This window comes from Colias eurytheme, chromosome 19 (genome assembly GCF_061535395.1).
Source record: "Colias eurytheme isolate Ceu_HAF_F1 chromosome 19, ilColEury1 Martin Lab GWU primary, whole genome shotgun sequence".
In the NCBI taxonomy this organism is placed as follows: Eukaryota; Metazoa; Arthropoda; class Insecta; order Lepidoptera; family Pieridae; genus Colias; species Colias eurytheme.
The window spans coordinates 1,732,977-1,745,840 of NC_142998.1; the positions used below are offsets into that span (position 1 = coordinate 1,732,977).

The 12,864-nt window shown below is 37.5% G+C and overlaps 2 protein-coding genes across 2 annotated transcripts in view; both read right to left on the reverse strand.

The window, feature by feature from the left end:
• The window catches only part of LOC149899996 (uncharacterized), a 34,568-nt gene extending 27,199 nt beyond the window's left edge, over window positions 1-7,369 (reverse strand). The window contains exons 1-5 of the mRNA XM_090113167.1: window positions 6,953-7,369; window positions 6,219-6,353; window positions 5,531-5,830; window positions 4,573-4,731; window positions 436-573 (exon numbers count right to left, since the gene is read on the reverse strand). Coding sequence (XP_089969293.1) covers window positions 436-573; window positions 4,573-4,731; window positions 5,531-5,830; window positions 6,219-6,353; window positions 6,953-7,060 — 840 coding nt within the window. The 5' untranslated portion in view covers window positions 7,061-7,369. The remainder of the gene's footprint in view (window positions 1-435; window positions 574-4,572; window positions 4,732-5,530; window positions 5,831-6,218; window positions 6,354-6,952) is intronic.
• On the reverse strand, window positions 1,461-3,967 carry LOC149899998 (uncharacterized). Its single transcript, XM_090113375.1, has 2 exons — window positions 3,839-3,967; window positions 1,461-3,569 (listed from the first exon to the last, which is right to left on the reverse strand). Exons 1-2 carry the CDS (start codon window positions 3,965-3,967, stop codon window positions 1,461-1,463), a joined length of 2,238 nt encoding a protein of 745 aa, XP_089969501.1.
• Window positions 7,370-12,864: the final 5,495 nt, after the last annotated feature.

Consider the following 12,864-nt stretch of genomic DNA (forward strand, 5'->3'; position numbering starts at 1 on the left):
TCCGCCCCGGAATGGCGCGAAAGGATGCGGGTTCAAGTCCCGCTGAGTGATCGAATTTATTCTATTCTTTATAAATTTATATTTATAAAGCATTTGAATGCCATAAAACCAAAATATCAATTTCAACAGGTAACAGGTTCTTGAGGTAACATATTTTTATATTTCCCCAAGTAACATGTATAAAATTTAGCTTTTATACTAAAACGAAACTTAGGTACTATTTTATACACCTTTACTACCTGTTACCTGCCCAAGTAACCACAACACAAACTTAATAGTCGCTGGTCATTCTTATCTGTATAGGACGTATATACAGAGAAACTTTCAACTCTTATAAAATAACGAAGGTCTGGCCATCGTGGGCTCTTCCTCTATTATTTTTATTCCCTATAATGCTATAAATTGTTCTCTAATTTAAAAAATATATAAACATACCTTATCATGTCTCTGCATATGATGTTGCCATGTCTGTGTATCTATAAAACACTTAAAACAGAGCTCACATTTGAATGCAGAATTTTTATAATTGAGAGTCTCCCGCCGTTTTCTGATTTCTTCCAATTGTTCCTCTTCCTGAAATTTATTTAAAAACTTTGTGAGTTTGACTTATCAGATTTGTATGAAGTAGGATACATCAAAAATTTCCTGATTAATTTTTAAAATTTACTCTATTATTCAATGCAGGAGTAGAAAATTTTCAATAAGCTTCTACTCTTTTGAGTTACTAACTTTTATATTTAAGCTGTATTTTACTCCCTTTAAACCATTGACTTTAAACCTTGTTTTGTGCAAGACACATTCGTTTCGACAATATTCTCAATTACTTTATCAAACTTCTTTCCAAACTGGGGCAAAAAGTGGGTTCAAATCCCTCCTCGTGACAATAATTATTCTATTCTTTTAAAATGTCTGAATCTATACTAATATTATAAAGCTGAAGAGTTTTTGTTTGTGGAAGTTTGAGGAAGCCTATATAGGCTATATATCTGTCGTGGCCATATCGTAGATTTACTCATTTCATGAAATGGCCAATTTAGTTTGGCCAGATCGTTAAATCGTCAACGTTTCACGATTATATGGCCATTGGATTATACGGATATGGATTATACGACATATCCGCTAAAACAAACAGGAGCGGAGCAATGCACAGCTAGTTTAAAATAAATGATAAGGGGCCATCCATAAAGTACGTCACACTAATTTCATGAGTTTTTGAGCCCCCCCCCCGTCCTTGTCACAGGTGGTCACATTTCTGAGACCCCCCCCTCCCTAGTGTGACGTCACATGTTTTGCAATTTAACATCGAAAAATTATTAAATTAAAACAGCAGTTCCGAAATTAGTTTTATTTCCATTTAAATTAAGTACTTTTTTATGAAATCAACATAATATCAAATACATATTTGAAACAATAACAAAAAAATAAACTAATGAATATAAAGAAAAAGAAGAAAAAGAAACTCAATCATCTTCAGTCCATGGACTTTGAACCCAGTCCTTTAAATTATTTATAACTGGCATGGCAGTCACTTCACAGTTCACCTCGTTTTTCACGTCAGGAACATTTGTGGCGTCAACATCTTTTTCATCCAACCATAAAGCATCATCATTTATATCCAAACAAAGAATTTCTCTGGCACGTCTAGCTGCTATTCTTTGAGGGCGTATCTTTGCAATGGGAACTTCATCTTGCTTAATCTTATGAAGTTGTTTGTGTTGGTTAGTGGCTTTATATGATGCAAAATATAGACCACAGAAGCCGCAAGATCGCTTACACAAGTATCCCTCAACACTAGGGCAGTAACTATCATACGGTACTTGCTTTAAATGTGATGACGCGCTCACTTTTAAAGATAATTGAAGTAATAGTGGAGCGAATTTACCTTCGATATCATCCTTTTCTGTTGTTATATACCCGCTTGACGTCTGTTTAATTAAAACAGGTGGTGGCAAAAAACCCTCTCGTAGTAGTCGCCGAAGGCTAGATCGTTGCACACCACAGCACGAAATCACTTCACATTTTACTATTTGCAGTAAATATTGTGATTCCCGGACATGATTTGCGTACCAAATCGCATTACGTTTCAATGCCTTAGCCTGTTCAACATCCAGTCTAGTTTCTGTAGGCATAATATATTTGGCAACCACAGGATATCCATCAATGACTAATTGGCTCCAAATATTACTCAGTACTGTGCCTGCACTCTCAAAGTTTCGTTCTTCCAAGTCCAGGTCAGTAGTTTTATTACTGGAATCGAGATGTGAACCGAAATTATCGTGTTTTAATACAACACCAGTAAGTTCACGACTAAGAGGTGCCATTCGTCGTTCTACTCTGTTGAAAGCACTTCTTCCTGGGGCATTTGTGGCAATGTAAACAGCATCCAAATCAAAATCTTTAAAATGTTGTATAGCTGAAATTATAACTCGCTCGTATCTTGGATTTTCGTCGGGACCACCATCGCAAGTAAAAATAAATACGGGTTTTACAAAACCTTCTCGAGTTTTCATGAAGTTCTCGAAGGCCGATATTTCAGTAAGTTTGTGTATATCTGTGGCATGAGTCTCTGCATTAGAGGACGAATGCTTTCCACTGCGAATTGCTACATATGTAGGCCCGGAATGTGTCACAGCTTCAGGTTTTCCTTCACCATCTTTCTTTACTACAATACCTGCATAAACAGAGGGAATAAGTTTATGTTTTTCCGCAACCACGAAATCATGATCCGGTAATTTTACACGATAATCAAGGTGCATTAATATTGGTGCTTGAGCGTTTGCTGCTGTAATACCTAATGGCACGCGTGCTTTGTCATCCATCGATAAAAAGAAAACTTGTTCAGGGCCCAAAATTGAAGCTAACGATTCAAGGTTTCTTATCGTCGCAGTACAAAATGGACCATCTTGGTGTTTCATATGTAGCGTAGAGTCGGGTTTGCATAGTTTGACAGGCACAGTTACGACATGTCTTTTTCCTTCCTCTGTATTGACTCGTCTGGGCAGAAGTCTCAAGTATAACCCTGATCGACTGATAGTATATCCCAGTTTACAAAGTTCGGCTTGTAAGTCGTATAATGTTTTACAGCACCTTATAGCTTCAGTGCGACGTCGATCATCAGCTGCGCCACCAAAAACTGCAAGGTCCTTTATGACTCCAAGTAAACCGGATTGTGTTTCTTCTATTCTAGGCCGACCAAGAGTATCTCGAAGTTTTAGTGCTGCGGCTAAATCGGTATTTTTTTCACAAAGTTCTACAATTTTTTGTTTTTTAAAATCACGACTTTTTTTCTGTCTTTCTGCTGCGCTAATCTTTCGCTTTAATATATTTTTTTCCTGCTGAATATTTTTCTTTAAAGTTGAGATTTTTTTTATTGCTTCATTTGAGGCTATACCAGCATCGCGTGCTAACAACAAGCTATTGAGTTCAGATTCTAAAACTACAATTTTATTCCTTGAAGCACTCTGACTAGGCGTTGGTTTAGGTATTGTTTGAAGCTGACTCTCACTTGACGGTATATTAACCATATCAGTGTCTTCTGGTAGTGATGTCTGACCTTCGTTAGTATTACCCTGCAAATTATATGTTATATTGTAATAAAATTACAATTAATATTATTATATCGTTACTTTTTATACCGCGGTCTTGAACCGCACCATATTAGAATTACTTGTATGAAGTCCTATGAAACCGTAGGTGTAAAAACAAACACATAATCGTAGTACACGCGGGCAAAACTACGAGCGGAAAGCTAGTCTTAAATAATTATTAGTACCTAATGCGGCGCGTGCGATGCGATTCAAGTCCGCGTCCATCTTTAATTAAATTCGAAATAACTTACTTGTACTTTTCCCTCCTTTTCCCGCTCTAGTTTTATTCGTGATGTTGACGCCGAAGTAATTTTCGAAAAAAAATTCATTAATGTTGCTTTTTTTTTCGTCATTTGTATCTGCAGCTCTTTGATTTTCATTTCCACATCACCTTCGATATTGTCACTACTTTTCAAAATTTTCCATAAGGTATTAACTTCTTCCTGTATATGCTGTTTTTTTTTATCAGCGTAAGTCGCACTGTATGTTTCGTATAATCTACGGTAAAGATTACCTAAATCTATCTTTTTGTTCATTTTGAACTTGATTTATTAAACTATGTTTATATCCACAAAATAGCACAACTAAAAAAACGACGTCGTTCACTCAGCGAAAGCAAATTGTCGAATGAAAATATAGAAACAAAAACATTACCTACGCGAGGTGCGGTGCGTTTGGCGGCATTTAGTCAAAGGGCTCGTCGGCGATCGGCACGTGTCAGAAGCGGCTATGAACTTGTCAACAAAACAATTTAAACCGTATTGCCCTAAAGATAGAGTTGGACATATTTTTTAGTTTAATTAATATTTAAAATTACGCGATTAGTACCTCTAGATTTTGAAATGTGATGTCACGAAACTTAGGACCCCTCCCACCCCTTGTCACACCATGTCACACTTTGTCGACCCCCTCCCCCCCCCCTTTACGTGTGACGTACTTTATGGATGGTCCCTAAGTAATAAACAATATTTCAAATGTTACTTACAGTCAAATTGATCACCGTAACATGTGTTTCCAGTTTGATGTCGTCCAAGGCCCCTTGGGCCTGATTTATGACCGTTTTTAGTATGTCTTTTTGTGGACACACTACTTTTGGTTGCAATGCCTTTTTGGATTTCCTTGTTTTCAAGGCTTTGGGCGGTTTCTGAAAGCAGTAAATAAGCTTTAACGCGAGTATATGCTTTTAGAAATTAGGCTTTTGAACAAAGTTTAAGTGATTTAACTGTATCGTCTTAAGTTTCCCCGCGACCACGCCCGCCGTAAGATATTTGAAACATCATGTTAACCCATAGAGCCCCGAGCGGCCCGATCTGACCACGACACAATAGATTTTATATTGTCTGTGATTCCGGTGGCTGAGTTATTAAATAATATATAATGAACAACACGCACAGGAAAACACTTAGCGCAAAATATTATTATTTTTTAATTATTAATAACTCAAAAAATTGCTCCTGATTTGCTCTATCAATAACAAAGAAAAAAAGACGGGTTGCACTCCGGGAGTGCCGGCAGAAGTGAAAACTTGATTATTAACATTGAGCATGTTTGATATTTTGGAATGGTATCCGTCTTACGCTTTTTCGATCAGGTCACGTGTCCTGACGCGAGTTTAAGATTTTATACCCATTACAGAAAAAGTGCTCAACGCCGCTAAAGAAGTTTTCACTTAAAAATATTTAATTTTGACAATGTTTACAATAATTAATTGAAAACTATGTTTTATGTAGTAAGCTACTGCGCCTACAATGTATAATAATGCGCCTATAATTTGTTGCAAAGAAGAGTACTTCAGAGAACCAATAACATTCAGCAGCCAATTCAATTTATTTATGTTTAGAGACAGTGCAGTCCAAGTCCACATTCTGTTCAAACCAAATTCAGCACATCACAAGAAAATTTGTACCTAAGTTATATACAAACTTTCTTGTGTAATAACTTACCTCATCCACAATATCTTTCTCTTTTATTTCTTCCTCGATGTACACCTCAATTTCCTCCAAATTTTCCTCCATTTTCTCACTCTTATGAATGTATAATGGTTCGTCATCACTCAGCCAATCATTATCACCATTCGTTTGATAGGAAAATTCACAATCAATTAATTCTAATGGCTCCTCTTTGATTGTCTCTTCATCATCTTCTTCATTTATAATTTTAATTTCAAATATATTGTGAATACTTAAATTCGAATTTAGGCAGTAGGATTTTTTGTCCAACCGCCTAATGTCTTGTTCTAAAACCTGAAAGGATAATATAAAATACATTTCAGTTTAAATTGGGGTAATAGTGTACATTGTAGGGCGTGGAGTTGAGTCGTAAATTTTTTTATAGTTAGGCTAGGTTAGTTATTGTCAAAACAATAAATATGCGTAACAAAAACAAGATGGAGTAACTTTCTATAGTAATAATCCGATTTTCAAAAATTTGTAACTCAAAAACTATAAAGTTTCCTCAGAGTGAAATTTCAGATTTCTTCTTTATACTACTTAGTATAAGTTATATTATTGTTATTATTAAACTGCATCAAAATCTATTACATAGTTTTAAAGATATAAGCATACAAAATTAGCAAACAAAGGGACAGCGACATTGTTTTAAACTATGTAGTGATAAAACATTAATTCAGACCTTTCCATTGCTCTGTAAGATCCCCTGCAATATAGCCTGAACCCTCAGGCTCCTCTGTCTAAATGAATAGAACTTGTGTAACATCGCTTTGCACACATAGCAAGCGAACATAGGAAGCTCCAAGGAGGTTAGTGGCTGTAATTAAAGAAAGTACTTATTTTACATTGTTGTTTATTTATGTACATACACTTGCGTAAGATTTACGAATGATAATCTATATTTTTTAACGATAAGATAAAAAATAATTTGGAAAATCCAAAAGTGCACGCCTCATAATTTTTTTTAATAAATATTTATTAATTATTATTTTTGTTTATTTAATAACAATTAAACCACATCGAATCAGACCCTGAAAAATGAAAGGGTTCTATTCCTGAGCATACTCAAGCGTAAGAGAAAAAAAAAGACTCGATTAGTAAAGTATTTCGGGCGCTATCGTGTTAACAAGAAAAAGGATCCGCACATACAGACACACGGACGTCCAAGACAGAACTTTTTTAAACTGTTTTTTAACTAGTTTAAATAACAAAAATGACATCAAAAATATCATGAACGTTAAAAATAGTGTTTTTTCTTAATATGTGTGTGTATGTATTATCTTACAAGTGCAATGTATGATACATAAAGACATTTTAAGTTTGAAAAATCAGATGTTTTGCGCGAAGTGACAGTAGTACCCACCTCAACGCTTCGCTTATGAGGCGTGCAATTAAATAATTTTGTTTGCAACTTACATCTGTTCCCGTCAATGTTCTATAATATCGTTCCAGTGAGTTAGAGCGCAAATTATAAAGGGTTACATCCATTTCTAAGCACATTACACAAGCTCGAACGTTTTCCATGTTGGAAGTATTAAATATAACTTATTATTTTATTTTTAATTACTCTTCATATTCATAGGTTGGCGGCATAACGGCATAAACACTGTAGACCCTTAGATCTGCTCGTGTGCAAGTCGGTCTCGCAAACTTTTAAATAAGAAACATCGCGCCTGTTAAAATCAAGGGCTAATTGTGCAACAATAAAAATAAGCAGTACTCTTTATTTTCCCATCTACTTTCTCAGAAAAACATGCCGAATAAATAAAAATAAAAGCACAGAGCAAGCAGAAACGCCAAATTGACCAAATGGCTGTCAGCTGTGTTTTTTTTTTTTTTTTTTTTCTGTTATGGCAAGAAGGCAGAAGCTAAAACTATTTGCCAGTGTCAAGTAAAAGGTAGGGAATCCACACGGGAAAATACGTAGGGAGGCCAAAATGTACCTTAAGGGCCATCGAGTTGGGCAACCAAAATTTTTTTGGAGAAAGGTCTATGCCTAAGTAACTGACCCGTAAAATCTTAACCGGCGGAGATTTATAGTTTTTTAGAAATTAATTATCAAAGTTTCAAAATTTTTCATACAATTTCGAGCAACCATCTTGACATTTGTTTTTTTTGTTGCGTTTCGTTTTTGCAAGTACAATTCTTGTAAAATGTAATTTTTTTCAATGATGGAATATTATGTATTCAATATTAAGCTGCGAAAGTCCGAATCTAGCTAAAAAACGTTACGCTAAAATAAGCATTGCATTATCATAAGACTTGCCACAGAACCGAAGCTGTCAACCCCGAATTTCACGTGGTCTTGTCTGCCCTACCCCTAGAGTGTATGTAAAAAGCCGGAGGCGCGGAGGGAGAGCAGCCCTCGCCCGCCGTGACAAAGCTAGGGAGCCGTGCGGAGCGGAGCGGCTGAGGCTGGTCGCTGAAGGCGACCAACAAGCCGAAGCTGCGAAGCGGAGTACGGGCGACCGTGCTTTGTCACGCAAGGGCGGAAGGGCTGCACTTCCCGTAGCGCCGGAGCTAAGGCAGTGTCTGACACAATATAAAAATCGATTTCTGAAAAATCGATTTTTTTCAAATTTGTATTTGCAATGTAAATATAAATCCATTTTTATGTAGCCCAAGAATGGTACCATAATAAACAATCTCTGGGATCTCTTATCAGTAAAATCAGGAATTTTTTTAGTTCAGGGAATTCGATAATATTGTGAGTACGTTCAGTTAATTCTAAATATTTTTTTTTACCATAAAAGAAAAAATCGAAAGTCGATTTGAGATCGAGCACACCAATTGGGTTAGCCCGCTTTGAGTAGCAGATCTGAATCGGAGCACCCTGACTTGAGTCAAATTAGGTCACTTTGAGTAGCAGATCTGAATCAGAGCACCCCAACTTGAGTCGATTTAGGTTACATTGAGTAGCATATCCGAATCAGAGCACCCCGACTTGAGTCGAGTTAGGACACTTCGAGTAGCAGATCCGAATCGGAGCACCCCGATCCCACGTGGTCTTGTCTGTCACACAACTAGAGTGTTTTTGTAAAGCGAGGGGGCGACGAAGTGAGTCTTCTGGCGAAGCCCACTCGTTTCCCCCTCCTTAAAAAAGTTTACATTTTCTCCCGAAACTATTAAAAAAAAATGTCAAAAATTACTGTATTTTATGTTGTATTCTTATCCCCCCTCCTTTTTCCAACCCTCCCTGCCAAATCTCCTCTCCATTACCCCCTTTTTCCTATTACATTTCGTAACATAACCTCAAAAATTGTTTTGCATTTATCTCGAAAAGGGGGGGGGTTCCGCACCTCCCCCTTCACAGAGGGGGTTCCTCTCCCCCCCTCCTCACCTCCTCCCCCCCTTTACCCCCCTCCCTCAACGGCCCTTAAAGTACATTTTTACCCGTAGGGAAAATAAGTTGAAATCGGAATTATTGACATGTTGATAATAATGACATTTGTTATCAGACAAGAATTTTATACAGATTACAGAGCGACCGTAGACTGAGCCTTATACAGAGATTATAAGGGAATTATTTTAGGCGCGGGACATATACAAGCGGCGCGGCGCGCATCGGGCGCACCGCGGGCGCACTGCCGGCGCGCCGCGGGCGCGCTGCCGGCGCGCCTCGGGCGCGCTGCCGGCGCGCCTCGGGCGCGCTGCCGGCGCGCCTCGGGCGCGCTGCCGGCGCGCATCGGGCGCGCTGTTGGCGTCCGAAAATGATATTTATATAGAGTGGTTAAATGCATTTTCTTCATGCATAATTTAGTAAAATTATGTTTTTTGTGCTAAAAGAGATTAACATTAATTTGAAAGTAACGATTTTGTTTTGATAATTCCTTGTAAGTAAATAGCGAGGATAACCCCACGATTGCAAATATATCTTTGTTGAAAATGTTGGAATTTACTTGAAAAATTTTATAGTACTTTTAAAGTAATTTTAAAGTAGTACTGGTGTAATGATGGAAGAAAAGAAGGTTAAAATAACACAAAATTTATATTGTACTAGCGGTCCGCCCCGGCATCGCCCGTGGTACATATTTCGCAATAAAAGGTAGCCTATGTTCTTTCTCAGGGTCTAAAACCATACATACATACATACATACATACATACATACATACATACATACCTTTCCTCTTTATAATATTAGTATAGATAAAATATGGTTTTCACTTTTCAAACACAGGTTTACATTTAAACCATATAAATCTTATCATTAAAATCTCAGTTCAAAAGTATTTACAGTACTGATCATTCCACAATATTATTACAATTACAAATAAATAAAAAACACAATCAAAATCAGGATTATCTTTATTTCTGACATTGTAAATACATGGGAACTTTCATTATGCTCTTCTTCATTTTCACTTTCCCTACTGCCATCACCTGTGTAAATCATTTCATCGATTAATTCAATTCACCTTTAAAAACAAAACGAAGAAGGGTATGTAATAGCAGCTCTATATAATTCCACACAGAGAGAACACATTTTTGACTGACAGGCTACCGTCTCCTATAGACCGGGAGATACTGACACAAAATTTCGAGTCATTTGTAACAGGATGGCGGTTCTACAGGGGTCTTAGTACGCAATGACAAAAAGAAAAACGATGGTGTGAACGCTGGTACCGGCGGCTTAGTCGCGTGGGCGTTAGTCGAACTCGTCGGAAAAATAGCGAAGTCAAACGATTTGTAACACAAAAATTTTAGAATTTACCGATAGCCCATAAAAAAGAAGTAGGCGGTAGTGTCATGCCATACTTTTCCGGTGTGACTTACAGCCCGCCATACCGACGCGAATGTGTTGATTTAAAAAAAAACAATTCAACCATTTGTACCAGGCTAACTTTTGCACAGGTAACCATCGTCGTGCAGCCATTTACGAAAATCGCCATGCCATACTTTTCGGACGATTCCAAATGGTCGCCATACCGCCGAAAATCTGCAAATTTTTTTTTTGTAAAAATTGTAACAGACAAATGACTCGAAATTTTGTGTCAGTATCTCCCGGTCTACTACCACCCGATTTGTTTTTGATTGTGTATGACCGTGAATTGACCTCTATTTGGATGCGATGGGGGAAGCGCGCCTGCGGTACGCCTGCGGTACGCCCGCGGCGCAACCGTGGCGTGCCGCCTCGTCGCCTTTCCAAAATTCTTTCATACAAAATGTATAAGAAGGACGTGGTGCAAAACAGATTCAAGAGGTGCGCTTATGGCACGCCCGCGCCGCTTGTGTTTGACCCGCGCCTTAATGTCTGAATTGGTCTGAATAATCACGCTGAATATGTAATAATTTAATATCTGTTAATCTGGCATTGATATAAATTAATTATTACTATCGATGATATCATAATTATTTACCTATTTTTTATTTTTATGTAGGGTTTTTGTCATTATTACTTTTAATGAAATTGTATGCCGATTTAGTCCACAAATATTTCAGTATCAAGTATCAACTTAACAAAAAGTACCTAATAATTGCCTTTTGTTCGCTTTGCTGTGCAACAGCCCCGATTAGCATTCTGCCCTGCCTGTCAAAGGTGCTTGAAAAAGTTGTGCATAAGCAATTGATGGCGTATCTTGAGGGTAATAATATATTGCCTGAATTACAATCCGGTTTTCGTAAGAACCGAAGTACGGCTACGGCGTTGACTGACGTGCTGGACAATATTTTGAGCGCGCACGATAGTGGCAAGGGTACGTTGTTGGTGTTGCTAGATTACTCACGTGCTTTCGATACTCTCAATGTGCCATTGCTGTTATCCAAGCTAACATTTTATGGTTTCAGTTCGCAGTCGGTGGCGTGGTTCAGTAGCTACCTCAGTGGTAAACGGTGCCAAACGGTTGCCGTGAACAAGGAGGACGGATCAGTTTCATTTTCTCAGTGTACACCAGTAACCAGGGGTGTACCTCAGGGATCTATACTCGGTCCATTGTTGTTTATTCTCTACAGTGCCGATATTTTTGATTGTATACAGCACTGTAAGTACCATGCCTATGCTGATGACATTCAATTATATATTTCATTTGATCCCTCACAGACAGCTGCATCAACCGCAAAACTTAACAGCGATCTAGATCGTATATCAGCTTGGTCTCGCGAGAACTCACTGGTGCTTAATAAGGATAAAACAAAATATATGATTTTAGGCACTCCTAATATGGTCCGTAGGATTGAGTGTGAGAACCCAATTATTTTCATTGAAAATAATTCTATAGAACGCGTAAATGAGGCTCGAAATTTAGGAGTGATCTTCGATGAAAACCTACGTTTCGAAAAATATGTGAATACAACTATAGCTAATTGTTTTTATCGACTTAAGCTCCTGTATCGCATTCGACAACACCTAAACGTCGATGTACGAATCCGACTCTGTGAGAGTCTGGTACTCTCCAAGTTCAACTATGCCGACGTTATGTATGGTCCCAGGTTATTATGCCGTAGCAAGAATGCGATACAGCGTGTTCAAAACGCGTGTGCGCGTTTTTGTTGGGATATTCCTCCCAGGACCCATATTACTCCGTACCTGGTAGAGGCTAGGTGTCTTAAAATGGAATATCGTAGGCGGTTGCACCTCGCGTCACTCCTTTTTGGAGTGGTCATAACGAAAGCCCCGAAATATCTATACGATAAACTAACCTGGATGGGGGAGGGCAGCGCCTATGACACCCGTTCCTCATTTCGTAAACTTGCCATGCCGAGGAGTTTCAGAGAACAATCTTCCACCACCTATATTAAACTCCAACACATTAAACTCTTTTAAAATTAAATATAAAAAATACCTGTTACAGGAGTTCAAAATCCAACCTTAGTTGCGTATTTCTCATTAGGTCTTAACGTATTTTATATTACAGTAGAACTCCAATTATCCGAATTAATGGGGACCGGGACCCATTCGGATAATCAAATATTCGGATAATCGGATTTTAAAAAGAAATTGCCATTGGAGAGAATAAAAGCTACGTTTTGATATTGCACTATTTTTATTATTGAATTAAATGAAAGAAACATGAAATTTTCACATGTTTTAAATATTTTTGCAATCATTTTTCTTATTTCCTCTAGTGACAACGCATCTTTATCATCATCATCCTCTCCATATTCTTGTTAGGGGAAGAATAATAGCGCACTTAGACTTTTTTTGGACAATTTTTTGTGATTCGGATAATCGGCGATTCGGATAGTCGGAGTTCGGATAATTGGAGTTCTACTGTATGTAGGTATATTATCATTTTATCTGGATATTAATTACTTTATTGTGTATTGTTATTGTTGAAAAATGTGAATTTTATTTATGTGTATGTATATCGTGTGTTTTTTATTTACATGT